The sequence below is a fragment of the Narcine bancroftii genome, chromosome 1, assembly GCF_036971445.1.
Source record: "Narcine bancroftii isolate sNarBan1 chromosome 1, sNarBan1.hap1, whole genome shotgun sequence".
Classification (NCBI taxonomy): Eukaryota; Metazoa; Chordata; class Chondrichthyes; order Torpediniformes; family Narcinidae; genus Narcine; species Narcine bancroftii.
The window spans coordinates 23,566,289-23,591,996 of record NC_091469.1 but is presented as its reverse complement, the minus strand read 5'-3'; the positions used below and the strand labels follow the sequence as shown (position 1 = coordinate 23,591,996).

General features: G+C 43.4%; 2 protein-coding genes across 10 annotated transcripts in view; both read right to left on the bottom strand.

Annotated features, from left to right (window-relative positions):
• Nucleotides 1-1,744, bottom strand: part of fam189a2 (family with sequence similarity 189 member A2) — a 124,820-nt gene extending 123,076 nt beyond the window's left edge. The window contains exon 1 of one of the 2 annotated variants that reach the window (XM_069922363.1): nt 1,139-1,744. In XM_069922363.1, the coding sequence (XP_069778464.1) occupies nt 1,139-1,432 (294 nt within the window). In that variant the 5' untranslated portion in view covers nt 1,433-1,744. The remainder of the gene's footprint in view (nt 1-1,138) is intronic. The other variant, XM_069922353.1, reaches the window with a different exon arrangement.
• Nucleotides 1,745-12,402: 10,658 nt separating this feature from the next.
• tjp2a (tight junction protein 2a (zona occludens 2)) overlaps nt 12,403-25,708 on the bottom strand; it is a 201,705-nt gene continuing 188,399 nt past the window's right edge. For all 8 annotated transcript variants that reach the window (XM_069922298.1, XM_069922276.1, XM_069922273.1 and 5 more), the window contains 2 exons: nt 23,099-23,178; nt 12,403-13,147 (listed from right to left, as the gene is read on the bottom strand). In XM_069922298.1, coding sequence (XP_069778399.1) covers nt 12,964-13,147; nt 23,099-23,178 — 264 coding nt within the window. In that variant the 3' untranslated portion in view covers nt 12,403-12,963. The remainder of the gene's footprint in view (nt 13,148-23,098; nt 23,179-25,708) is intronic.

The following is a 25,708-nucleotide window of genomic DNA, read 5'->3' as shown; positions in this document are numbered from 1 at the left end:
CCCTCATTTTAAAAGCATGCCCTCCAGTTATTAACATTTTAACCCTGGGAAAAGAATTCTGACCATCTACCCAAACAAATGCCTCTCATAATTCTGTCATGATGGCTCACCAATCCGAGTTTGTCCAATTTCTCTCCCTGCAGCTCATATCCTTGCATCCAGGAAACATCCTGGTAAATCTCTTCTGTATCCTTTAGAAAGCTCCCATATCCTTCCTGCCATGGGAAGATTAGAATTGCACACTATACTTCCATAGCAGCCCAAACCAGTTATTTTTTAAAATGAAAATGAAAACTGTTGGCTTCGTGAAGGGTAATAACAAATTAAATTAGACATTTAAAGACCTACTGGTCACAGGGATGGACAAAGAGTTTACTATTTGTAAACAAAGCTTCATATCAAACATATTGGAGGTAGAATAGAGTGACGAGAATTCAATGGACAGTGGAGAAATTGTCAGTGATTCCTTTGTCTTCTACTAAGTGGTCTCTTTCCCATCTCTTCCATGATTTTGCGAATGCTTGACAATTCCAATTCAACTCCAGTCGCCTGCCTCAACAACTCGAGATCCAAGTCACTGCCGATGTCCCAAGTCACACATAGTCCAACTCACCAATCATTGCCTCATCTGATCCACCCACGTTGGCTCAGCTCCATCTGAAAAGGGGGAGGTTTTTTCTTAAAAGGTTCCATGGTCCCCAACTCTAGCCTTCTTCGCTCCAACCAATACCCCCGACATCCCGAGACTCTTCCTGTCTCAAGTTGGGGCTCAATTTCCATCGCAGGGTCTTCAGTTGCGAAATTTCTGCCCAAACCTCGCACCTATCACTCAAACTGAGAAACTTCTGCCACCGTTTCCAATTGGCCCCGGGACGGCTGGAACGGGTTACTCCGTTGGAAAGAGATAGACCAACGCAAGTGCTTTTTACGATTGCAATTTCTAACATTTTCAAAAGAGAAAGTTATAAAACTTTTTTAAAAACAAGGTCAGAACAAAATAATTCCGATGATATCACGGTCCTTTTTAAAGAGAGAAACCCCATTAAATGCCGAACATGATTTAAGACATTTCGCACAGCGTAAACCTTGTGAGATACATCAATTAAACATTAACACTGAGAAAAGTTGAGAAACTCACCGAAGAGCCGGCCCAGAAAGGGCAAGAGTTCCTGACGTTGGGGGATTCGGTGAGGGACAGAGCTCCGAAGCTGAGGGAGACGACCGAGAAGCCCAGGGCGATCTGCAGCAATCCCAGGGCGAAGAGGGAGCGGCCGTAGAGCGGGCTCGGTACCGTCTGACGGCCGGGGCTGCTCCCAGCGTTCTGGGGCAATACTCCCGGAGCCCAGCGACCGCGACAGCGCAGCGGGGGCTCGCCGCCGGCTGTGCCAGCAACCACGGGGCAAGAGCTGGGCAAGACCACCGGTAGTGACATTCAGTAACAGACGACAGTCAGAGGGGGAGAGAGAGAGAGATTCCGGGGCTTGACTCGGTCACAAACATCAACACGTCGCTGGATTTAACTATTCACTCAGAACGCCTTGTTGGAAACTCACCCTCTCTCTACCCTGCTCGTTTCCAGGAAAAGGGGTGGGTGGGGGGGGGGGGTAAAGCTTATTCCTAAACTTTCTCTTCCTCTCCTCTCTAAAGTAGCTCGCTTGAGGAGTTTTAAAATAACTGCAGGCGAGATTGAGATTGCGTTACCAGACTTGACAGCCACTCAGATTCAGGAAGACCCTACCACGGCATTAGGTGGTGAGAGGAAACTCCAGTCAACACACTAACCTTAACGACGGCAGTGGTGCTCTCCACAGGCCACAGCGTAATTCAGAGCCAAATTCCAAATGCCAAGGTACCTCCTGCTCGCATTATTTAGGAGCCCAGCTAATAATTAAAAGGGCATTCCATGGGCCACTCCCTCAGCGACCTCCACTGCACCCTGTCCCCAGTCGGGATTCCATTCCCTTCTGTCAGCTGGGTGGGAGATAAGGACAAGGGGAACTCTGTCCTTGTTGCTCGTGGGGTCAGAGGGAGCCAGGGCAGACGTGTGGGGAACGGAGCAATATGCGGTTAAGAGACGAGTTGATGGTGGTAGAGGGAAAGCCACGATTGTTTGAAGGAGGATAACATCCCTGATGAGCAGGAAGACCCAGTCCTGGGAGCTGATGTGACAGAGACTGAGGAATTGAGAGAATGAAATCCTTACAGGGTATGAAGAGATGGAGTGGAGATCGCTGTAGAAGTATTCCATGCAATACCCTTTTATTTGGTGTACCCACTAGGAACCTCTGTTTGGAAAGGTCAACTGAGCTCCGACTTGCACTGTCGCACTGCTCATGGAGAACCGCTGCCGTTATCAAAGTTTGTGAACTGAACGGAGTTTCCTCATCTTCTGCCACCTACTACATGCTCCCACCACCAGATTCCTTCTCCTCTCCGCCTTCCACAGAGACGCTCACCCACTCCTCCCTTCCCACCAATCACCTCCTTGCAGGTTTGAATTAACCTAGAAGCAAAATAACTACGTGTTTAGGCACCAAGGGAAAGGGCGCCATAGAGCTTTTTCCCCCAGTGCCAGATTTATCATGGTGCAATTGAACTACAGCCCCACAAAAAGCATCCCCCCCCCCCCACAATAAATAAAACCTATATATATATATACACAAACACAGATTATATTTAAAATAGTTATGGTTAATGGCCTGGAAGAAAATTGAATTTTTAATCTATTATTTCACATTCAGCACTCAATGGGCCAGTTTCACAGACTGGAGCCAGGAGTAGGCCTGAATGTGCACTAGTTCAACTAGAACATTGAAGTAGCTTTCATGAACGGGGCTTAAATTTGGTTAAGTTTGCTGGAGACTATGGAGTCCTGGAGTAAGGTAAGTAAGCCTAAATGAGAACACCTGAGCTAAATCTGATTAGGTTAAGTGTGAGCACATGCTGTGGGTCTAATGGTGCTCATAAAAACCCAGAATAGAATAGAAACCACCATTTCTGGTGAGAATCTTGATGGCAGAGACAAAAAAATTAATTCAAAAATTTTTAGTGAGTATGAAAATGTGCTACTAAAACAAATTGTATCAAACCATCCAATTATTGAAAATGAGGACTATACTACTGCTACTGAGCAAAAGAAAAAGAGTGGTTGGGCCCCAATTTGCAGTGAATTCCATACAAATGAAAAATGTAACTACAAGAAGAATCCAACAATATCTTCATTATTATCAGTATTTCATATTTTTGTGACATGACTGATATTGAATGATATCTGCCTTGAAAGACTCTGTGGAAGAACCTTAAACTGGCTTTAAAAAGAGAGAATGCAGAGATCAGAAGAGCGATTTAATACTGGTGATGGACCACCAATAAAAGACTGATAAATTGTCTGGAATAATAGAGCACCAGCAACCTCTGGATGGTATATCAGACAATGACCATTTGGACAGTTCAGATCAAGAACTGAGCCCCAATGGTAAATAGACCAAAGAATGTAAATTGGTTACTTCCTTTGGTAAATATATTCTACTGCCTGTGTCAATCTTTATTCTTTCATTCTAAGGACCATATAAGTTTATTTGTGCTTCCAATTATCTTTTTCCAGAGGAAAGGAATCTGAACAGGTTGGAAGAGCCAGTGCACAGTGAGTGTGTGCCTTCCACATCTGCTATAGCATCCCTGAGAGATGCTGCCATCACCTTTCAGCAGAGAACACAAGATGACCATGCACAAAAAAGTTAGTCAGAATTTCTTGAATATAAAATGAAATATCTGAAGGAAGAACATGAAATAAAATTGAGAATTCTACTGGTTGAATTGGACATGAAGTTGGAAGAGAGAGCTCTGATCCAAAAAAGATACAGTAATGAGACAATTATGATTACCAGCCATAATGGGTAAAACAAATATTTTGTTATTTGGATATTCTTGAGTGTGAGTATTTTAATCATCATAAACTACACTTCAAACCAGCCTTGGCTTAGTCACTCATTTAATTTTGCTGCACATATTTTAATGTTTGTACAGAACAAACATTATTAAAGCAAAAATAAATCATAATGAATACATTCCAATATTTAAATGCATCTCATCGAGTTCAGGTGCTGCAATGTGAAAGCAGCTGTGTGCAAGTCCTCTTTGGTCATTGACTGCCTCAGCCATGGGCACAACTGCTTGATCCTGATCGTCCATTCGAGGAACAGGACACCAATGCTGTTTCAGGTAGTTGTGCAGAACAGCATCTATGGGCTTGAAATGAAGTGTACTGTGTAAACACTGGAATCAATTCTTCCATACTCCAAACATACACTCGACTATCCCTCTATGAGCTCTGTTGAATGGAGTGAATAAAATTTTACTCTGACCATATCCACTATCACCAAGTAATAGTCCACCATGTCGCCCCTTCTGAAACTGAGCACACAATGAAGAATTGCAAAAAAAATCCTTGAATCATGAGTGGCACCTTTCCAATATGCAACAATGTTTAAATTAGGAGTGTACACACCCTGAACATTGGAAAACCAGTTCTTATGGTTCTTGTACTCCTCAACATCAGGAGTTGGTGGACACTTGATGGGAACATGACATCCATCGATACAGTCAATCACTCCTGGGACGTCCCCATATTCATAAAATTGCACTTTATAGGTGGCTTGGCCAGCAACATCAGAAAACTTGATGTAAAGATTCCTCAGTTCCCAAATGGCCCTGCAGACCATTGCTTCACTGGCAACACACAAATCACCAGTTTCATGATGAAAGATTCCAGATGCCAAAAACCTCAGTAATCAGAACTCGGAGAGAATTAGGTAAAGGCCTTCCTCTTTGTTTCAAAGAGGAAGGAAATATTAGGCTCAAGGAAATAGTATCTCCAATCCATTTTCTTTGTACATATGAAAGTGGTCTCAAAAAGTTAAGCAATCAAAGAAATTTAATGGATTACTCGTATCCACAAGTACTCGTCTGGCTGGCGTCTGCTGTGCATGTTGGTCTTCATTTAGATATTCCAAATACTTCATGCTCCCTCACAAACAATATTAAGCAGAAGTTAAACCTGCCTCTTTGAAGGATTAATTTAAGTTTCATTTTAGTCCGAGAGTAGCTCTAGGCCTCCCTCCTGCAATCAGCTTTGTTTAATCCATAACAGGCTAAATCTACGTCTATTTTGATGAGTCTGTGCAAGTTGCTTTGAGTTAAGACAGCACAGACAGACATTTTAGTCTGGGATGACGTTTAAGCCCTGTCTGTGAAACTGGCCCCGAGACTTAATGACTTGTCAGTTAGACAATGGAAGTGTTGAGGGGGGAACCATTGTTGGGCTGTGCTTAGGGCATCAATTGGCCTTAATCTGGCTCTGCCTTCTTGGCATCTACCTCGGCACTGCAGGAGATGCTTCACTTGTACCCACACCTCCTCCTGTACTACTATGAGGCCCCAAGCAGTCCTTGCAAGTGAAGCAACATTTCACTTGTAAATCTGCAAGGGGGGAGGGGGGGGTCATCGACCACATCCGGTGGTCCCCTCTACGTCGGAGTGACTGGACAACCAGCTCTATCTGCTGCAATAATGGGGATCTTCCCGTGGCCACCCATTTTAATTCCCCACCCCATTCCCTTGCTGACATGTCTGTCCATGGTCTCATGCACTGCCAGCCTGAGACTACCCACAAATTGGAAGAACAAAGTGTATCCCATCTGGGAACCCTCCAACTGGATGGTATTAATATCAACCTCCAGTTTCCATTTGCCCCCACCCCCCCCCCCCAATCTTTCCATTTCCTTTCCTCTGGTTCTGCCTCCCTCTCTTCCCTCCTTTCTCCAAGCTCTGGTCCCACAGAGGCCAAAATAACCCCCTCCTCCCCAGTCAATTTTCACCTTCCTGCTCTCCTGTGTCCCATCCATAGCCAATTACACCTTTTGTCTGTTGATCTGTGCTCCTCCCCCCTGCCCGTTCTTCACTTCTCCATAGCCTTTTTATTCGGACATCTGCCTGCTCAGGCCCAAAACATCGATCTTTATCTCCTGTGGATGCTGCAAGACCTGCTGAGCTCCTCCAGCACTTTGTGTTTTTACTACAATCACAGCATCTGTAAACCTCGTATTTCACTCAATGAAGATTGAGCTTTGTTTAGAGGACACGAATTATGGCGAGAGGTTGAACAAACTTGGGTTTATTTTTTCAGGAGTATCAGAGGCTGAGGGAAGACCTAATCAGGATAGACCGCCAGAATCTTTCTCCCAGGGTTTAAATGTCACGTTAGAGGACGTATGCTGGGAGGGGGGTGGCCGAGGGTGATCAGTGTGAGTCATTCTGCAGAGGATAGGTCCCATAAACAGGCTGTGAGGGATAGTGGTGGAAGCGGATAAGGTAGTGGTGTTTAACTGGCTTCTGGATAGATACATGAACATGCAGGGAATAGAGGGATATCATGCATCATTAGCATGCAGCACAGTTTAGGTTTAAATTGGGTAGCATAGGTCCTCCCTAGCTTCCAGGTTGACTGGAGAGTCAAGGAGATGACATCTGCTATGGATCAGTTTGGATGGTAAGTAAATTGAAATGGGTCAAGCTGGTTGGTTGGCTAGAGTTGATGTAAGCCATGACCAGACTCTAAGCAATTCATAAAAATACCTTGAGCCCTTTATCAAGCCCGAAACATCAGTTATGTATTTTTACCTTTGCTACATAAAGGACACTGTTTGACCCACTGAGTTTCTCCAGCTTTGTATTTTTGCTTCAACCATGGTGCCTGTAGATTTTCGTCTTTCACTTCTAAGCAATTCAAGGCTGGAGGGACCAAATGCATGTGAGAAAGTGATGCATATATTCACAAAAAAAATTGTGTGTCTTAAAAATAGAGCTTGATCAAGATGTCCGGCCACAACTCCACTCCTTGAAGTGAAAAGAGTTGGATAGAAGATCGTATAACTTGCATTCATTGACATCTCTAACATAAGCAACTGTTTTGGAGTACTTTGCTGTAAGATTTGTCACACGAGGAGACTTTGGAAAGAATATCTCAACTTTAAAAAGCACCTTAAAGCAGAGAAAAGTGCCAGAGAGGCGTACATGAAGGGATTCTTGAGCTCAGGAGTTAGGCAGCTGGGAATGGAAATTGATCAAGCGCAAGAGGGTAGAATTGGAAAGATTATGGAGGGTTACAGATCTAGAGATTGCAAAAATAGAAATAGACGTGGAGTGAATTGAACCATTTTTAAAAACAGTGACAGGACAGGCTCAAATGTAAGTCTGCAGGCAGAGGGAGAAATGGACATCTGGGACTAATTGTTAGTAGAAGGGTGAGTGACCAGCCTGGAATAGATGGAAATAAACAAGAGATAACTGAGGCATGGATGAGGCCATAAGAAATGGAAGAAGAATGTTTAATTCATGGCAAGGGTTACTAAGAACATAAGAAATTGCATCAGGCGTCAGGCATCAAGCATGTTTCACCATTCCATAAGATCATGGCTGATCTGCCCATGCACTCAGCTCTACCTACCTGCCTTTCCCCTATGATTCTTAATTCACCAACTACGCAAAAATCTATTTAACTGTGTCTTTCTTGGGCAGAAAATCCCAGATTCACTACTCTGTGAAAATCAGTTCCTTTTTATCTGTCGGAAGTGTGACAGTTAAGTGTGCAACCTTTAGGCAATAATTAAGAGGGGTTATTGGTGTTTTTTTGCATTTAGAATGCCATTCAAATCATCAGCTGTTTCAAAGATAAGAATCAAAACCATAATTTATTGTCATGAACCTGTCACAAAATTTGTTGTTTTGTGGCAGCATCACAGTGTAAATATTTAGATAAACCACCTTGCAAAATAAAAATAGGGCAAGAAAAATCAAAATAAGGCAGTTTCTGTGGTTCATTATTCACTGAGGAATCTGATGGCAGAAGGGAAGAAGTTGTCTTTGTGCCACTGTGTACCTTTTCCCCAATGGTAGGAAAGTGAAGAGGGGTGGTGGGGGTCCTTGAGGATAGGGACTGCTTTCATAAGACGCCTTCTCTTGTAGATATCCTTGATGGAGCCTGTAATGTCACAGGTCAAGTTAACAACCCTCTGGAGCTTTTTCTTGTCACCCTGATATGAAGCATCAGGGTTAAATTTTCATGAATGGACTTTTCAACACACAGTAAGTCCCAGCCATTTCAATTTAGAGCTTCGACTGCAAGCAATGACTGCACATTTCTACCTATGGATGCACCTGGCCCACTGAGTCCTAACTCGTCTTCCTCTCCTCTTGACAGAATATCTTATAGCTGGAATCTCCCAACAATAAGTAAAAGCTGTGCAAGTGAACATTCACACTTTGTCAAATAAAGAGGTTTGGTCATTGGCATTCTAGAGAAAATTAGTGCACAGCAAGCTTCAGCAAATTGTATTGCAATCATCCATTTTACCAATGGTAATTGAGGAAGAATACTGAGTGGAGGACTCTTGGGCTCATTTTCAAAATATCATGTGATCATTTATATCACCAATTGGACAGATGAAATCTTGGTTTTATACATCATCTGCAACTTAAACAAAGGATGAGCAAAGTCACAGATGATTGCAGCTGGGTGGAATCTGCAATGATTACCAAATCCTTGTTCACACAATTAATTCTGCTAGTGTCACATCACTGAAAGAGCTCCCATTTCCCCTTTTGAGCTATTTGGACAAGTTCCTTTAAAAAGTACCCATTGAATCCACTGGCACCGTCCTCTCACACAGCACATTTCCAGGTCATAAATCATCAAATAAAAATAAACATCTTCCTCGAATCACTTTTATTTGGTAAAACTCACCTGTGATTTGAAGGCTTGTAATAGACTCTTCACCATATTTGCTCTCAGAACACATGCACAGTTAGCATAGCAATTAGCCCAACATTGTTACAGCGTCAGCGATCAGGACCGGGGGTTGAATCCCGTGCTGTTTGTAAGGAGTTTATACGTTCTCCCCATGTCAGCATGGGTTTCCATTGGGCGCTCCAGTTTTCTCCCATCCAAAACATACAGGGGGTTATCGGGTAATTGGGCAGCATGGGCTTGTGGGACAAAAGGGCCTGTTACTGTGGTCTATATCTAAATTTAAAATTTAACACCTCCACTTTCTCTAGGCCTTCCCTGTGCCTGAACTCCGCCATTCCCAGAACCATTTGAGAAACATTTGTAACCCCTCACCGTACAATAGTCCAAGTTGAACAGAATACTCTAGCTGGAATATAATTAATTGTTTATTAAGGAGAGCCGTTTCCTCATCTTGTGTCCTGCTCTTCTTCACCACCCAGTCCGCTTGAGTCAACATTTTCAGGGAGCTATGCATTGTAATCTTAAGTGCCTCTGTTCTACAATACTTTCTCAGGCTCTATCATTTACTGTGCAACTACTACCTGATTTGACAATAAACATCTCACACTTGTCAGAGTTAAGTTCCACATTCCATTCTTTAGTCCACCTTCTCAACTGATCACAGTCCAGTTGGGATATTCCTCATTGCCCATTACACCAACAGTTTTGATGTTATCTGCAAATTTACTCACTATGTTCCAACAAACAAAATTAGCTATATTAACTATTTGGGTGACAAACAATGGACCCAATACCAATTATGCAGCATCCCACTGGTCACAAAAAAGCAATGCTCCACTTTTGACTCCTTCTTCCTCTCCAGTTTTGAATCCAGTTGGCCAGCTCACCCTGTACCCTTTGTAATCTAACCTGTCAGACTGGCCTATCATGCAGGACTTTGTCAAAGCTCTTGCTAAAGCCCATATATACAACCCACTGCCCTGCCATTAATTCTCTTGGTCATCTGTTCAAAAAATTATCACGTTCATGAGACAATTTCTCAAGCACAAAGCCATGCTACCTCTAAGGAGTCAACACCCAAATGCATGCTAGTACATACAGTTTCTCTAATCCTCTCAAGCAACTTTCCCATTAGATCAACATTCAATTTATTGTCATAGTAATAAAACAATGTCCTATTACATGAAATTCATTTTTGCCTGCTGCAAACAGATTCACCACTGGAAGGAATTGCTTAAGTGCCTCTTACATTTATTACAGTAAGGCATACAGTCAGAGAGAGAGAAGCAAAAGAAAGTCCCTCCATTTACCGAGTGTCTGTAGATTCGCCTCCAGTGTTTCCGCAGCCATCCAGAGTCCAGTTCAAAACATTGGTGACCTGAGGTTCAAATCTGAACCTCCGACACAGTCAGGGACCCTTCGACCCTCCTGGCACTCCCTCTGATACCTGGTACTCCTCCGGACAATTTGAGCCAGTCTCCATCAGTCCACAGCTTGATGCAAGTCTCCCGACAGCAGTCTCCAGCACCTTGCAGCTTCCGTGGATTCCCCGCCACGAGTTGCCAACAGCCTGCCGCATACACTGGTCCCTCTGCCGCAGAGCCTCCTCACTGGTCCACCTCCGTGGTCACCGTCATCATGGGTTGTCTCCTCCACTTCTCCTTCTCATACATGGGGGTGATCTTCCTGACCGGTGGTGCCCTGTTCCAGTCTTATGCTTCCCTGGAGTCTGCAGCTCCTCGTGGCTGCTGCCGATTAATAGGCACCGCCATCTTGGGCTCAGACCCTGAGGTCGTGGGATCTCAAATAAAACTGTTGGCTCCCCTGATATCAGGCTCATCGACCTGCAGTTCCTTGGCTGGTCCATGCTGCCCTTAAATAATAGTACTATATTAGTCACCCTCCAGTCTTCCAGCACTTCACCTGTGATCAAAGGTCAATCCGAATATCTGTGCAAGGACCTCAGCAATTTCTTCCTCAGCTTCCCACAAATTTCAAGGATAGTCTTGGTCAGGGCCAGTGGATTTATTCATCTTAAAGCACACCAAAGTTGCCAACACTTCCTCCCTTGTAATTCATATACGATTCAAAGATTTGCAATTAATTTGCTTTAATTCAATAGGTTTCTACAGTACAGACTTTAAAAAAAAGTAATTTAAAATTTCATCCATATTTGGCTCCTCAAAATGATGGCCAATTCTCCCCCTAGCTGCTCTTTCACTCTTAATACATCAATAGATTATATTGATGTTTGCCCTGCCTACCAGCTCCATCACGTTCTCCTTTTGCCCTTCTGATTTCCCTTTAAATATACTCTGATACTTCTTATACTCACGAAGGGATTTCCTCCTTGAAGAGAGCCTTAATATCCCTCTTCAACCAGGGTTCCCTAAACTTGCCACTTTCCATATACTCTAACAGAAACAGGTTGCCATTTCACCTTTAAGAGCTCTCTACTTGCTAGCAGAATCCTGACTACAAACCACCTCTCCAAATCAACCTCCAAGTTTCCAAAATTGGCTGTGGCTCAATTTAGGGCCACAAGTTGTGGCCCAGTCCCTACTTTTAAGTAAATTTTAAAATTAATAGGATTAAAGAGGATCTGTCATCACACCTACACGCAAGTCCAGATCCACAGTGACTCCAATGTCTGCCGAATAGTCCCAATAAAATATTTAGTTCAGCCAATCAGGAATGGATAAGAAATTGTTATGCTGCAAGTAATTAAACAAACGTATATGATCAATAGCTTTTAGAGGCTCAAGGAGATACAGAGGAAGATAAATGTAGACAACCTGTCACTTTCATTGTATATCAAACTGACATTCATCATAAACTCATGTCAGGCCAGAATTTGATCAATAAGCAAGACACAAGTTGGAGAAAAATATATTTAAACAAGTGCTGCAAACTTGAGAACAGATTGCAGGGGCATTAAAAGTTTACTGACCTCCACTGGAAATTCATCAAGCAATTTTGTTTTGGGAAAAGTAAATATCAGCCCCAGATTCAGATACAATAAACCCAGGCCAGTTGAGCGTCCATTACAGTTGTCAAACATCAGGTACCATGGCAATAACTCTGAAGGACAAAATGCACCCGCAGGGACGTACGATTGCCATAGGCTTTGCTCCAAATCACACACCATGCTTGCTTGCAACTGTCATTCATCATCACGAGTTCCAAGTTAGGAACTCCCTCAACCACATCACAATGGGAGGACTTTAACCAGAACTAGAGTGGTTCAAGGCAGCATTCGACCACCATCTTTTCAGGAACATTTGGCAATGGGCAATAAATATTGGCTAGCCAGAGACATAAAATTATACAAGTTAAAAAATCCATTTTGTATTCTAATAACTGATGATGCCAATGAATCACTCGAAAGAGTGAGAAAATTAGTTGTCCTGACTAAACTTAGAATAAGTATTTCAATGGCTGTAAAATATTGGGAGGCTCTGACAACTTGAATGATGCTCCAGAAAGGCAAGTATTTTACATCAAGAAAAAGCACAAAAAAGATTTCAAAATTCTCCAAAACTCCCAAAACCAAGAATTTTCTTGCCTCTCGGTAACCAGGATAAAAGTAATGGCACTAAAATACATTATGTTTTATTTGATCATCTTAAAACCAACACCATCAGGACAAGTTAGAAAAACAATAAATGCATTTTGGGCACAAGATACATTCTTGCACACATCACTTACAACTGCAGTACAAAATTAGGAACTCTTTCCTCTGGTCCCAGAAAGAACTTTACACCACAATGGTTAACAGTAGAACTCAAACTCAAAACATCCAGTGTCATCACCTTCACCAATTACATCATTTTATTCAAAAGCATCCTTTTTGTTCGAGAAAGAAAAATCAAGAGGCACTTTTGTGTTCCTGGGCAGAAATTTTAAGTTATAAAGGAGGGCCACCCAATGATCTTAACTTGAATTGTAAATTATGTAAAAGAAAACTTTGAGAAAGTAAAAAGGCAGTTAAAACAGCATTTTTAGAGTACAGACCCATCAGAATAAAAACACTATAATGAGGTTCAGCAGTAAGTCAACCAGCCACTGAAGGTTCATATGCTAATGGCCAGCAGAGCATTTTCCAGCAGGTTTTTTTTTTCTCTTTTATTAAAATCAAGACTACAAAACATCCCCTTCTACAGTTCAGTGTCCCTGTACTTGGTAGGTTGAGACCCGTGCTGACCATAGTAACCTCGCTTTGAATGATCAGCCAGTTGCCTGCGATACTGCTCTTCTTCATTATTTTCATCTTGTGGACTGTAGTCAGTTCCACTGGGATCCAGGTAGGAATGTGCGGGGGGCTTCTGAGGCTCAGGAGGCCTACAAATTAAGAAAGATGTTAAAATATCAAACAAAAAGAAAATCAGGCAATTATAAAGCAGTGAACAGTCAAGAACATTTTGAGACGACGGTACTAAAATGGGTTTCTACAAATGAAAGGAGTCTGTACTCTCTTTCCACAGCTCTTAAAGAATATCTGGTATCCAAACTTAATACAGTGTGGTCCCATTATAAAGCAATCATTGGGGTCCATAAAATCTCATTGGGAAAAAAGCAGGGTATTGCCAAATAGGGGTTTCAATAAATTGTGGTTACAGTTGAAATTAAAACGCAAATTAATTTTTAGTAAACCAGAAATGGCAATTTCACCAGCAAGAAACAAAAAGTGTGTGACGTTGAACGCTACTCAGCAGCATGTTTAAATGCATCTTGAAGTAGCAAGAACTACATTCGTGGAGAGAGCACTTGTAACTCTACCCCGTAGTTGGTCAGAGTAACAAATGGCAGACGGGTGAACTCAACCCTCACTGTGTTGAGACACTTCTGCGCCCTAGTGTTTCAAATCTCTTTTCAATGTGAGGCCACACTCACCTGACCCAATGATGCAGTACTTGTGTTTGAAGTATCAAGCATCTGAGTATAAACCCATGCATGTCTGAGCTTGAAATTCTGTGTCTTTCCCAAGGTCCCCACTCCCGCCATGATCACTTGCTTAATTTACCCCTGCATAATAATGGACAAGCATCAGCGAATTTTGGTATCCATGGAGGGTCCTGGAACCAATCCCCCGCAGATATGACTCATTGCATTATATCCAAATTTGCGTTAAATCGGGGTTTCACTATAGCTGAGAATATTTAAGATGCTTCATGCAGATCAAACCAGTGTCAGTATAAACCAAACCTATCCTGGGGTTTGATGTGAAGAACTTCTATACAACACCAAATCAAATCTGTTACATAGAATTACCCTACTTGCAGCAATATTTAAATAACTGTGTATCATGTCTATTATTCTAATACTCAAGTACCAATATTCTCAGTCCATATAAAAAAACATTATTGCTTGCATATCGGAAGCTTTCAGACAAACTACCAGTGATCGCCAATAAGATATACAGATAAGAAGATAATGGTACAATTGGACGGATGCATATTTGTAAACAAAAATACAACTCAGGAAAGTGTCGCGTATGACATTTTGTTTTGTTTCCATGTTATTCCTGCTCTCCCATGTGCTAAAACCGAACCATGAACTAACTGGGGAAAGGGTAGCACCAGAAATGGCAGAAGATGGAAGTGTGATGCTGACCTCCACATGCTCACTGAGGCATGGTTTAAACCAATTGTCCTCCAGCACAGGGACCTCCAATTGAGGTATGGATCCCTGAGCAAGAACCATTGGTAAGTAACTACCAGAGAGACACTGGACAAAAAAATAAGTCTCAATAACAATTCTAGATCACCTAAACAACAGAAACACCTACATCAGCCTTCAAGACCATCATTCCCTTCATGATGGTCCACAAGCCCCAAAAGGTGGGTCTCTGCACCTCCTCTGCAATAGGATCCTTGACTTCCTGATTGGAAGTCTATGGTACAAATCGGAAGCAATGTCCCCTCCTCATTAACAATCAACACAAGCACACCTCAAGGATGCGTGCTTAGCCCACTGCTCTACCTGTGCTATGCCCCCAAGAGTGTGGCTAGGCACAATTCAAATGCAGTCTATACATTTGTCAATGACACCACAGTCATTGGCAGAATTACAGAAGGCAATGAGGAAATGTACAGGAAGAGAGATAGATCAGCTAGTTGAGTGATGTCACTACAACAACCTTACACTCAACGTTAGCAAAACCAAGGAGCTGATTGTGGACTTCAAGGGGAAATCAGAACACAAACTAGTTCTCACCAAGTGGTCAGCAGTAGAAAGGGTCAAAAACTTCAAATTCCTGGGTGTCAACATCTCTGAAGATTTGTCCTGGCCTGGGGCCTCCATGCTGATGCAATCACAATGAAGGGTTGCCAGCGGCTGTACTCCGTGAGGAGTTTGAGGAGATTTGGTATGCCACCAAAGACTCTCAAAAATTTCGACAGGCGTTCTGTGGAGAGCATTCTGTCTGATTGCATCAGTGTCTTGTATGGAGGTGCCAATGCACTGGATAGGAAAAAACTCCAGAGGGTTCCTCACTCAGCCTGCGTCATCACAGGCACCAGTCTTTCCTCCATTAAGGACATCTGCAAGAGGTGGTCTCTGAAGAAAGTAGCCTCTATCCTCAAGGACCCTCACCACCCAGGCCATGCTACCATCAGGAAAAAGGTACAGAAGCCTGAAGACAGGGACAGCTTCTTCCTCTCTGCCAACATATTTCTGAATGGACAATGAACAACAGACACTACCTTATCTTCTCCCTTTTTCTTGCACTATTTATTTATTTTTCATTAAGATTTTCCACTTTACAGGAAGAAGTGAATCTGTTGCATTGTTCAAGTGAACCGGCGTGGACTTGAAGGGCCGAAATGGCCTGTTTCCACGCCGTAAACAGTTATATGGTTATATAGTTATATGGTTATATGAAATGTAATTTATAGTAACATTTTCACTGTGATGCTGTCGCAAAACAACACATTTTGTGACCTATTCATGATAATAAATTCTGATTCTAGACATGGGTCAGCAATGCTTTCAATTTTCCCCATGCAACTAAAATAAAGTCACAGATTTTTATGATGACAATTTGGAAGTTAGTGTACTGAGCATGTGAACAATTACTGTAATACAAGACTCTGTAGATGTCTGAGTCAGAGCAACATTCAATTAGTTTACTGATAGAATTTACTTAAAAGAACAACTTTTAATATAACATGGACAGATTATTTTAGAACAGCTTGAGTAATTTCACAAAGCATTATGATAACAGGAGATAATGCAAACTTCCCTCCTCTTCCCTTCCCTACATCTCCCACTGCCTGGCAAATGCAGGCAACACACTGAAGGACCCATCACACCCTGGTCATATTATCCTCTCCCTCCTCCGAAAGAGTGTAAAAGTACATGTTAACAGGCTCCTGAATGAGTACAGTCACAATGCCCTTGCTTGGTACAAATTGATCTTCCTTTTCATTAAAGTCCTAAACTCTGCAAATTGAGCTCTTTACACTACCATCCAAAAGTTAGAGATAACCTATGAGTCTTTTTGCAGAAGAAATCTCACTGTACTAGTTATTTTGTGACAAATAAACTTAAACCTTAAATCCTGCCACAGATGACAATGTGGCCAAACTACGATCCTGTGGTGAAAAAGGAATATAACAGAAAAACATTGGACAAATGCTGTACCAAATAATCCTGTGAGCTGGGGGAAATTTAGATTGACGCTTCCTTTTGGTTTCTCCAAGAGACAATGAATATTCCATTTAACCATTTCTGCCCACCTGATCAAAGCGGACATGCTGGGGAATTTAAAATGCGAGCCCAAGTTGAAGGATAAATACTAGTCTGGACATTAGAGTTAGTATTCAGTTTGAAATGGTTTCCTTTGATTTCCTTCCTTCTTCCATCAGGCAGAAGATACATGAGCTTGAAAAAATGAACTTCTAAATCAGGAACACTTTGTTTCCAGCTGTTATAAGAGTCTTCAATGAACCTCGTCAGTAAAAGATTGTGCCCTTGCACAGATGCAACTGTACTTTTGTCTATACCCTGCCCTATGACTTATTGTAACACTACACCTTGCCTTCTGGTTTTGCTATAGTACCACCCGCTGCACTTAAATACAGTTGACTTGCCCGGACAGCACACAAAACAAAGCATTTTATCAAACATGACAATAAACAATGAATTTTTTTTGTCCTTCAAGAAAGTAGACAGCCATTTGAAAGAAGGCACCTCTGGCAGTGTGACACTCCATCTGCTCTTTCCTGGGCCCTCTTTTGAGATCTAGTTTCAGGCAAGGAGTTTGACTCCGTAAACTCTGACACTTGAGGTTTTTCCTCTCTATCCAGGTGCTTATGAAGCCTTTTATTTTATTTCCAACATGGTAGAAGCCGATTCCAACAATTAAAACCTGTGCCCCCCAATTACCCTACAACCCCATATATTTTGGAGGGTGGGAGGAAACCGAAGCACCTGGAGAAAATCCATGCAGATATGGAGAGAATGTACCAACTCCTTACATTCAGCACCAGATTTGAACACTGGCGCTGTAATAGTGTTGAGCTAACTGCTGTGTTAACTGTGCTTCCCCAAGGATGGTGAAATGGATGGGGCAAGGGCAGGAAGGGGGGAGGTGGTGGTTGGTTGGTAACTGGAGAAAGTGAGATGGATGATATGAAAATGTCAAGTCATGACCAGATAGCCTTAACCTGCCCTCTCAATTGTGTGTTATTGAGAAGACAGTTACAAAAGCCCCTCTCACACTGGCACCTTATCTTAGTAATTAAAGGCCAATATACAAGTTAAAGGGGCAGTGTGAATGCTTGTGAATCGGCACAGAGGTGTCAAATCACACCAGGAATGGACCGCCTAGGTAGGGTGTATCATCCCCGGGGTTATCTGATGCCTGTGTGCTGATTAGCCCAGTATGAAAAGGACACGGACTATCCAGGGACAAAGTAGTGACATGTGAAGGAAACAAAAGATTAAAAAGGTATAAACTTTGTATTCAATTTACTAAATCCTGATCAATGTATTTAAACAAAATTAACCATTCCCAATTATAACATAATTAAGTATTATGAATGGCACAGTATGAGTCCTTTCGCCCCTGTTATAGAGCCAACCTATATAAACCTTTATAAATTTATAAAGGACAGTAAGAAAGTGGTACTGGCAATAAAACACACAAGTGCACAATTTATAGACTGTGGGAAAATTGCAGAGAGAGAGAGAGAGAGAGAGGGAGAGATATGCCCTCCCAGAATTCTGTGTGGCAGAGTAAAGGCTGTATGCATGGCACACTCATGGAGAGGCTTCACTGCCGCACGGAATTCTGAGAGAGCAGATCCACCTATCTGCTCTCTATCTCTGCGATTTTCCCACGGTCTGCTCGTGGTTCAAGAATGAACACCCAATTGCCGATCATTTTAATTACCTTCACCCTTTCCACTCACGCTTATCAGTCATCTGCCTCATCCCCATAATGAGGGTCTGGTCAAATGCAAATTTAAAAATCATCTCTCTCTTGGACAGCCTTAAACCTAATGGCATGAACATTGATTTGTCCACGTTTAGGTGACCCCTTATCTGGTGGGACCTCTACCTGGGTCCCACCAGATAAAGAGTAGGTCTCTTTACCTACTCATATTCATATTTTTCTCTTGAAATGACCACACCCCCAATGGTCTCTCCCTTTATTTGTCTCTCCTCCTTCCCACCTTTGGTCCAATACCTCTTAGCCCCTCCCTGGCTTCTTCCCCCTCCCCGATATACTTTAGTCTCAATAGAGGTCCAAACTTGAAACACAGAATGACCATTTTAATCCATGGATGCTACCTGAGACAATGAGCCACTCTAGCTTCTCGTTCAGCCAATTAACTGCTTAAAATTCAATATTTAGCCAAAATATAAAAATTAGTTTTACAAAGTACCTTTATGACTGCAGCAAGTATGAATTTTAGTGCATATGTACATTCTATAATGCTTATAACAACAAACCCATTTTCATCAATTTTGAAGCTTCAGCCAAAATTTCACTCATTCAGATTGAATTTGTTGGCTTTCTGCTGTGCCAATAGATGGAGTGTGAGAGAATGAGACTAAAAGAGAGAGCGAGAGCAAGACAGCGACACAGAGAGAACGACACAGAGCCAGAGTGAGTGTGAAAGTGAGCCAGAGAGGGACGCAGAGAGAGAGAGAGAGATGGTTGGGGGGGGGGATGCAGAAGCAAAGAGAAGGAGAGAGAGAGATGCAGACAGAAGGAGAGAGAGAGAGAGAGAGAGAGAGAGAGAGAGAGAGAGAGATGCAGAGAGAGAGAGAGAGGGAGAGAGAGATGCAGAGAGAGAGAGAGAGAGAGAGAGAGAGAGAGAGAGGGACCCAGAGAGAGATAGAGGGACAGAGGCAGAGAGAGAGAAAGAGAGAGAGAGAGAGAGAGAGAGGGACACCGAGAGAGAGAGAGAGAGGGACGCAGAGAGAGAGAGAGAGTGAGGGACGCAGAGAGAGAGAGCAACGCAAGCAGAGAGAGAAACGCAGAGAGAGAGAGAAAAAAATGCCACAGAGAGAAAAATGCCACACAGAGAGAGAGAGACACCACAGAGAGAGAGGGGGAGCCACAGAGAGAGGGGGGGAGCCACAGAGAGAGGGGGGGAGCCACAGAGAGAGGGGGGGAGCCACAGAGAGAGGGGGGGAGCCACAGAGAGAGGGGGGGAGCCACAGAGAGAGGGGGGGAGCCACAGAGAGAGGGGGGGAGCCACAGAGAGAGGGGGGAGCCACAGAGAGAGGGGAAGAGAGAACAAGAGAGAGCCACAGGGAGGGAACAAATGTGCGCGCACCAGGGAAGGAGCATACCAGAGAGAGAGCATGACAGAGCCAGAGAGTGAGCGGCAGAGACAGACAGAGTGCGAGAGAGAGTGCGCAAGGGAAAGAGAGAGAGCATGCAAGGGGAGGGGGGGGGAGAGGGAGAAAGAGAGAGAGAGAGAGAGAGAGAGAGAGCAAGTGCAAGAGAAACAGAGAGAGAAAGAGAGAATATTAGAAAGACACAGAGTGACAGAGCGAGAGAGAGAGGGAAGGAGAAGTGTGCCAGAGAGAGAGAGAGAGAGAAAGAGAGAGAGAGAAAGAGAGAGAGAAAGAGAGAATATTAGAAAGACACAGAGCGTCAGAGCGAGAGAGAGAGGGAAGGAGAAGTGTGCCAGAGAGAGAGAGAGAGAGAGAGAGAGAAAGAGAGAATATTAGAAAGACACAGAGCGACAGAGTGAGAGAGAGAGGGAAGGAGAAGTGTGCCAGAGAGAGAGAGAGAGAGAGAGAGAGAGAGAGAGAAAGCACACGCGTGCGCGAGAGAGCATGTGCCAGAGTCAGAGCGTGCGCCCAGAGGGAGCACGCTAGCTAGAGCAAGACAAAGACCAAGAGCCAGACTGAGAGCCCCACATAAAAGAAAGCAAATAAAAAAAGTGCACAAACGTAACAGCCTGCTGTAGTAAATAGAAAAGGAATGCTAAACCTCTGAGCCCTCTGAGGTGATAATTGAACAAAAAAAACCCCAAGGAAATTATTTTGACCTCACTGAAACAGAAACAAATGGGAAGTCATATTGTAGTGTCTGGCTCCACCACAAGTTTCTGTTGCTCACATTAAATGTATTCAGGTTCTATCCTTCACAACTGGTTTTGCTGCTCCAGATCATTGCAGATCTGTCCCTCTACCTAATTACCCACCTGTACATTGCATTCCCAGCTACCTTGCTTAACAACAGTTTACATGCAATGGGGTACAAGTGCATTGTTTCATGATCTCAAAAGAGATGGGGGAGGAGAATCTCTGAACATGTCCATAACACAATCCTTTTCATGAAAACAGAGAATAAGAGGTGGTTTTAATGTCCCTTCTAGGTCCTTTCAGGTGGATCCGCTGCCTTGAGGGCGGCAGCAGGAGCGGATCTTAACTCGTGGACTCACCTTTCAGGTTGCTGCCCTAAAAGGCTGCTTGCAGCGTTGCTTGATCAACCTGAAAAGGCCTATTCATATCCAGAGGTGCCTCGGAGCTCCTCCGGATCTGATGGAGGCGGGGTGACTAATGCAGCGGTGACTGGTGCCGCAGCGCCCCCATCATAAATATGTGACATAGCAATGGCAGTCTTCCCTACCCATAATCCCCCACACAAGTAAAACCACTCTATGTATCCTACAACAGTTCCAACTGCATGGGGGATTATGGGTAGAGAAGACCGCCATTGCTATGCCGCCTTTTGAGCTGCAGAGAGCGGCCCCAGAGCAGGAGCTGCCAGCCGGGCTGTGACAGCCTGCACCGGCCGCTCCCCCCCAATTTCCCCCACTGGCTGCCCCTGCACCGATAGGCCCTGCTGACCTCCCCTCCCCAGTGGGGTGGGGGGGGGGCTGTCAGGTAGCTGTGCAGGGGGGGCGTTGTCAGGTAGTGGGGCAGGGGTGGGTGCTCTCAGGCAGCGGGGAGTTGGGTTGCCAGCTAATGGAGTCATCAGCCTGCCCTTAAGCAGCCGCTAACAGTGGCTGCACATTCAGGTCCGTCGGCGCAGCGCTCTGCTGATTATCCCTCCCGGAGGAGGGTTGGCGATGGCACCTGAGAGGCGCTTCTGCCACATTCAGGTGAGAATGCCTTTAGTCATAAGGAGGGAGATTATGTAGCTTAACATTGGTGTGTTCAGGCCTTTTGAACGGGCCTTTTGATTCTTCTGTTGACACAATCATGCCTGATCTTTTATCTCAGACCCACATCCCTGCTCTTGCCTTTTATCTTTGATTTCGTGTTTAGAAAATCTATCAACTTCAAAATGCATTCAGCAACGTGCATCTGTAGTCTTCTGCAGCAGGGAATGCCACATAAAATTTCTACTTAGTTGATTGCATCATCCTGAGGTTATGACACTTCTTCCAAATGGTGAAACATTCACCCTCACATCCTGGTTGGAGCAGATAGTCTGGACACTCAATAGGTGTTTTTAATGCCAGGCCTCCGCCTCGAGCCCGGCTCCATCCATGGAGAAAAATTTGAACTTATCTTTTTATGGAGCAGCCCTAAAAGGCTGCTCCTGTGGCGTTTTAATAAAGAGCGGCACCTTGTAGTGTCCTTCAGAGCTAATGGAGGAGGGGAGAGTGCTGCCGTAGCACCACCTGCCGCTGAGGTCTAACACACATTGAGCAATGTCCGTCTTCGTTACCCATAATCCCCACGCAGCAGAGCGTGAGGGATTATGGGTAACAAAGATGGCAGTTGATTGTTCTTCCAGCTCTTCCGCCTGGCACTGCCCCTCCAGCTCTTCACTCCCCTCTTGTATCCATCGGACTCCCTGGCCCTGCTTCTCTGTCTCCACTCCTCAGCATCTGCCCTCCTTCCTCCCAGGCCATGGAGCTCTGCACCCAGGTCCCTTCGCCCTCTGGCCCTGGCAGTTTAGCGGGTTCAGATTTTCCTTGCTCCCACTGGGCCTCCGGCTCCTCATTGCCTTCCTGCTCCTCAGTCTCGATGCCTTTGGTGAAGGAGTGAGGGGTGGAGGGGAACAAGAAGAGGACATTTCCGAGTCCCAGGAGGGAGCCTTAACCCCAGCACCAATCACCATGGGAGCCCTAGTGGTGGCTCCTGGATCACAGGCTGACGGCGTCATCAGGCCACCCCTAGCCAGTCTCTTGCAACAGCAGTAAATTTATGATGCATGGTGGAGCATTCTGCTCCATTGCTGAAACAAGGTTGAAGAGGGATTGGAGTCGAAGCATTGGAGCCGCTCATGGAGCATTTATGATAATAAGTTCTGCGACTTAAGGGCAGAGAATCTCCACCTTTATGGTTGCATTTTTTCACTCTAATAAAAGGGCCTAATGAGATCCCTTTTCATTCTGGTGAACTGAAGCCTGATCAGCCCAATCACTTCTCACCCAAAGAATCAGTCTTCTGAAACTTCGCTACATTTCTAATTTGCAAGCATATCCTCTTCAGCGAGGGACTGTAGCTACACACAATACTCCAGGTGAAATCTCAAAGTTCTCAACAAATGTTGTATGATTTCTGTATTCCATTATCAAAACTTCTTGCAATGGAGGCCACATTCCAAATTTTCTACAAGAAGGAACAATTCCTCTATCAACCATACTGATTTTTTTGTAAATAGCATAATTTAATCCTTTTGATGGAATAACTTGGTATTAAAGGCACTTGGCATTGAAGGCAATGACAGAATTGACAGTCAGAGTTCTACAGCATGAAACAGGTCCTTCAGCTGAATTTGGGCATGATGCCATAGCTTGTCCCATTAGACAGAAATGACAACTTAATACATTTGAAAAGTGGATTACTGGTGAGCAAACTCCTTACCTGTGTAACTGGGGCTGCTCTGCTTTTGATGGTTTTATAGGAACTGCGTAGATATCCGGGTTTTTTTGCGCTAGTTCCAGCTACAAAAAGAAGATATCATTAGGCTCAGAGAAATTGAACTGTATAATTAACACCAGTGAAAAGAGATGAAAATAGGTGCATGTTTTCGACTAAATCTGTAATGCGAAAGTAGTCAACAAAATACAGCACTAAAATTTAATTCACACAAAGCTCCAATTCACAAGGGCCAGGACTGAAACTATAGAATTTTGCCCCTTTTTCTAGAATGATACAGCACAGATGGTTATTCAACCTACTTTGGGTGTGCAACCATCCTATTGGTCTTGTTGAATCATCACTTCGTTGTTCTTTCCCCCTCAGCTCTGCCTCAAACCCGCCCTCCACTGTCATTTTAGACAATAGTCCAAATCACAACTTGTTGTATGAAACAACTTTGCAGACCTCCAGCACTTAATCCTGAGCACTCTGCTACTGATCCCACCCGCCATTGAAAAGTTTCCCCAATTTTTTTTCTATCATGAGCCCAAATGTTTGAACCTCTTCCAAGTTTTTTCTCCACGAGAACAAATTCAACTTCTTAAAGCAATCAAAGCCCCTCATCCCAGGGTCAATGATGAACAAAGGAATGTAACCTCTTCCCAGTTCTAAATGGCCTACCCCTTAGTTTGATCCCTGGGTTGAGAATTCTCAGCCATGGAATTGTTCTCTCAATGTCCCACCGGTTAAGTCCTGTAGTAATCTCAGTAATTCTAATGAGATCTTCTCTCATTCTAAATTCTAGATGCATACATGTCTAATCTCAATTTCTCCTCCAGAAGCAAACACCATTGTTGGGACCAGTCTAGTGATTCTTGGAGTCACTCATTTTATGGAAAGACTATGCCTTTTAAGATGAGACCAAAAATGTACACTGTACCACATAAATGCTTAATAAGCCCCCCCCCCCTCATTTTTCTGTACTAAAATCCTCTCATAATAAAGAGTAGAATATTATTTGCATTCTTAATCACTTGTATCTGCACAATGGCTTTCAGTGATGTGTAAGGACATCCAAATCAGTGAACACAAGCATTATCCACTCTCGCACCATTCAAAAAATATTCTACCTTTCTGCTTTGTACACCAAAATGGGCCACATTACATTTGCATTACTCTTGCCTACTCACTCAGCTTGTCCATTCCTTCAAAACGTCCTTACATTCTCCTGCCTACTCACAATGGTATATAGTCATATAGCATCATCAAACTTAATTGCCCCCCTCAGGCAAACCATTCAATGGATTGCAAATTGCTGGAGTCAAAGTTCTGATACCTGCAATGCTCCACTGGTCGTAGCTTACCAACCCAAGAGAGATCCACTTATTTTACACAGTCTTCTTGAGCCAATAAACTATTCTCAATATTTTACCTTGAAGTTTGCATTCCATGCTTGTTGACTAACCAGAATATCCAAAGCATTTTGAAAATAAGTGCACCACATTCACTTGTTCCCATGTATTTATTCTATGAATCGCTTGCTCTGAGAACTCGAGTATATTGATCAAACATGATTTTCCCAACACAAATCTATTTTGAATCTCTTCAATCCTATAATTATTTTTAAAGTTGTTATTACCCTATTGTGATTCTAGGACTTCCCTGTAGCATTTTCTAAAGGCTTTAGCATGACATTCCACAGTTGCGCACTTGTATGTCTCTATTCTGAATGTCCAAGATCCCATGTTCATTTTAAACAAAACTTAACTTGGTCAGCACTGGTTTAATACTTATATACAGAAATGAACAGCATATCATCTGTAGATAAGCAACAAGGCACCACAAATTGTAAAAGCTTTAAGATGGTCATGGAAAAGGGAAACATTAAAATCCTAAATAGTTGCAAGGCCAATTTCAACAAGATTAGGCATAAATTGGCAATAGTTGACCAGAAACAAATATTAGAAAGTGAAAGCTGCTAAATGGGAGGCATTTCAGAGGGCCTCAAACACATTTGTGTAAAGCGTAGGAATGCCTAACAAGCCCAGTTACAAGAGATGTATAGCTTGGCAGGCACAGACAGACAGGTTCGAGGGAATACCTTGAGGAATATAATGTAGGAGCATTGTGAAGAGTGAAATAAGCAGGGCCAAAAGAGGTCATGATATGGCTTTAGCAGACAGTGCAAAGGAGAATCCTAAAAAGATTTTAAGAACAAAGGAGTCACAAGGGAAAAATAGGTCCCTGAAAGCTCAGGAGGGAAGTCCATGTGTAGAGCCAAGAGGAGGTGGGGAAGATCTTGCATGAATATTTTGTGAATGCCTTTACTTTGAACATGATATGCAGGAGTGGGAGGGGAAGGAGGTAATTAAGGATAGCCGAGAGCACGTCTGCATCAGTAATGGAGATGTTATTAGTCTTAAATCGTATCAAGATGGATAAACCTGTGGACCCAGACCACATGTATCCTAGAGCATTGCAGAAAAGCAGGAAGAAAATTGTTGGGGCCTTGATGTACATCCTCAACTCATCACTGAAGACCAAATGGTGAAGCATGGGTAGACAGTCGAGGAGAGAGCATTTGGGATGCTTGCAACAATCTGGCTCCTGGAG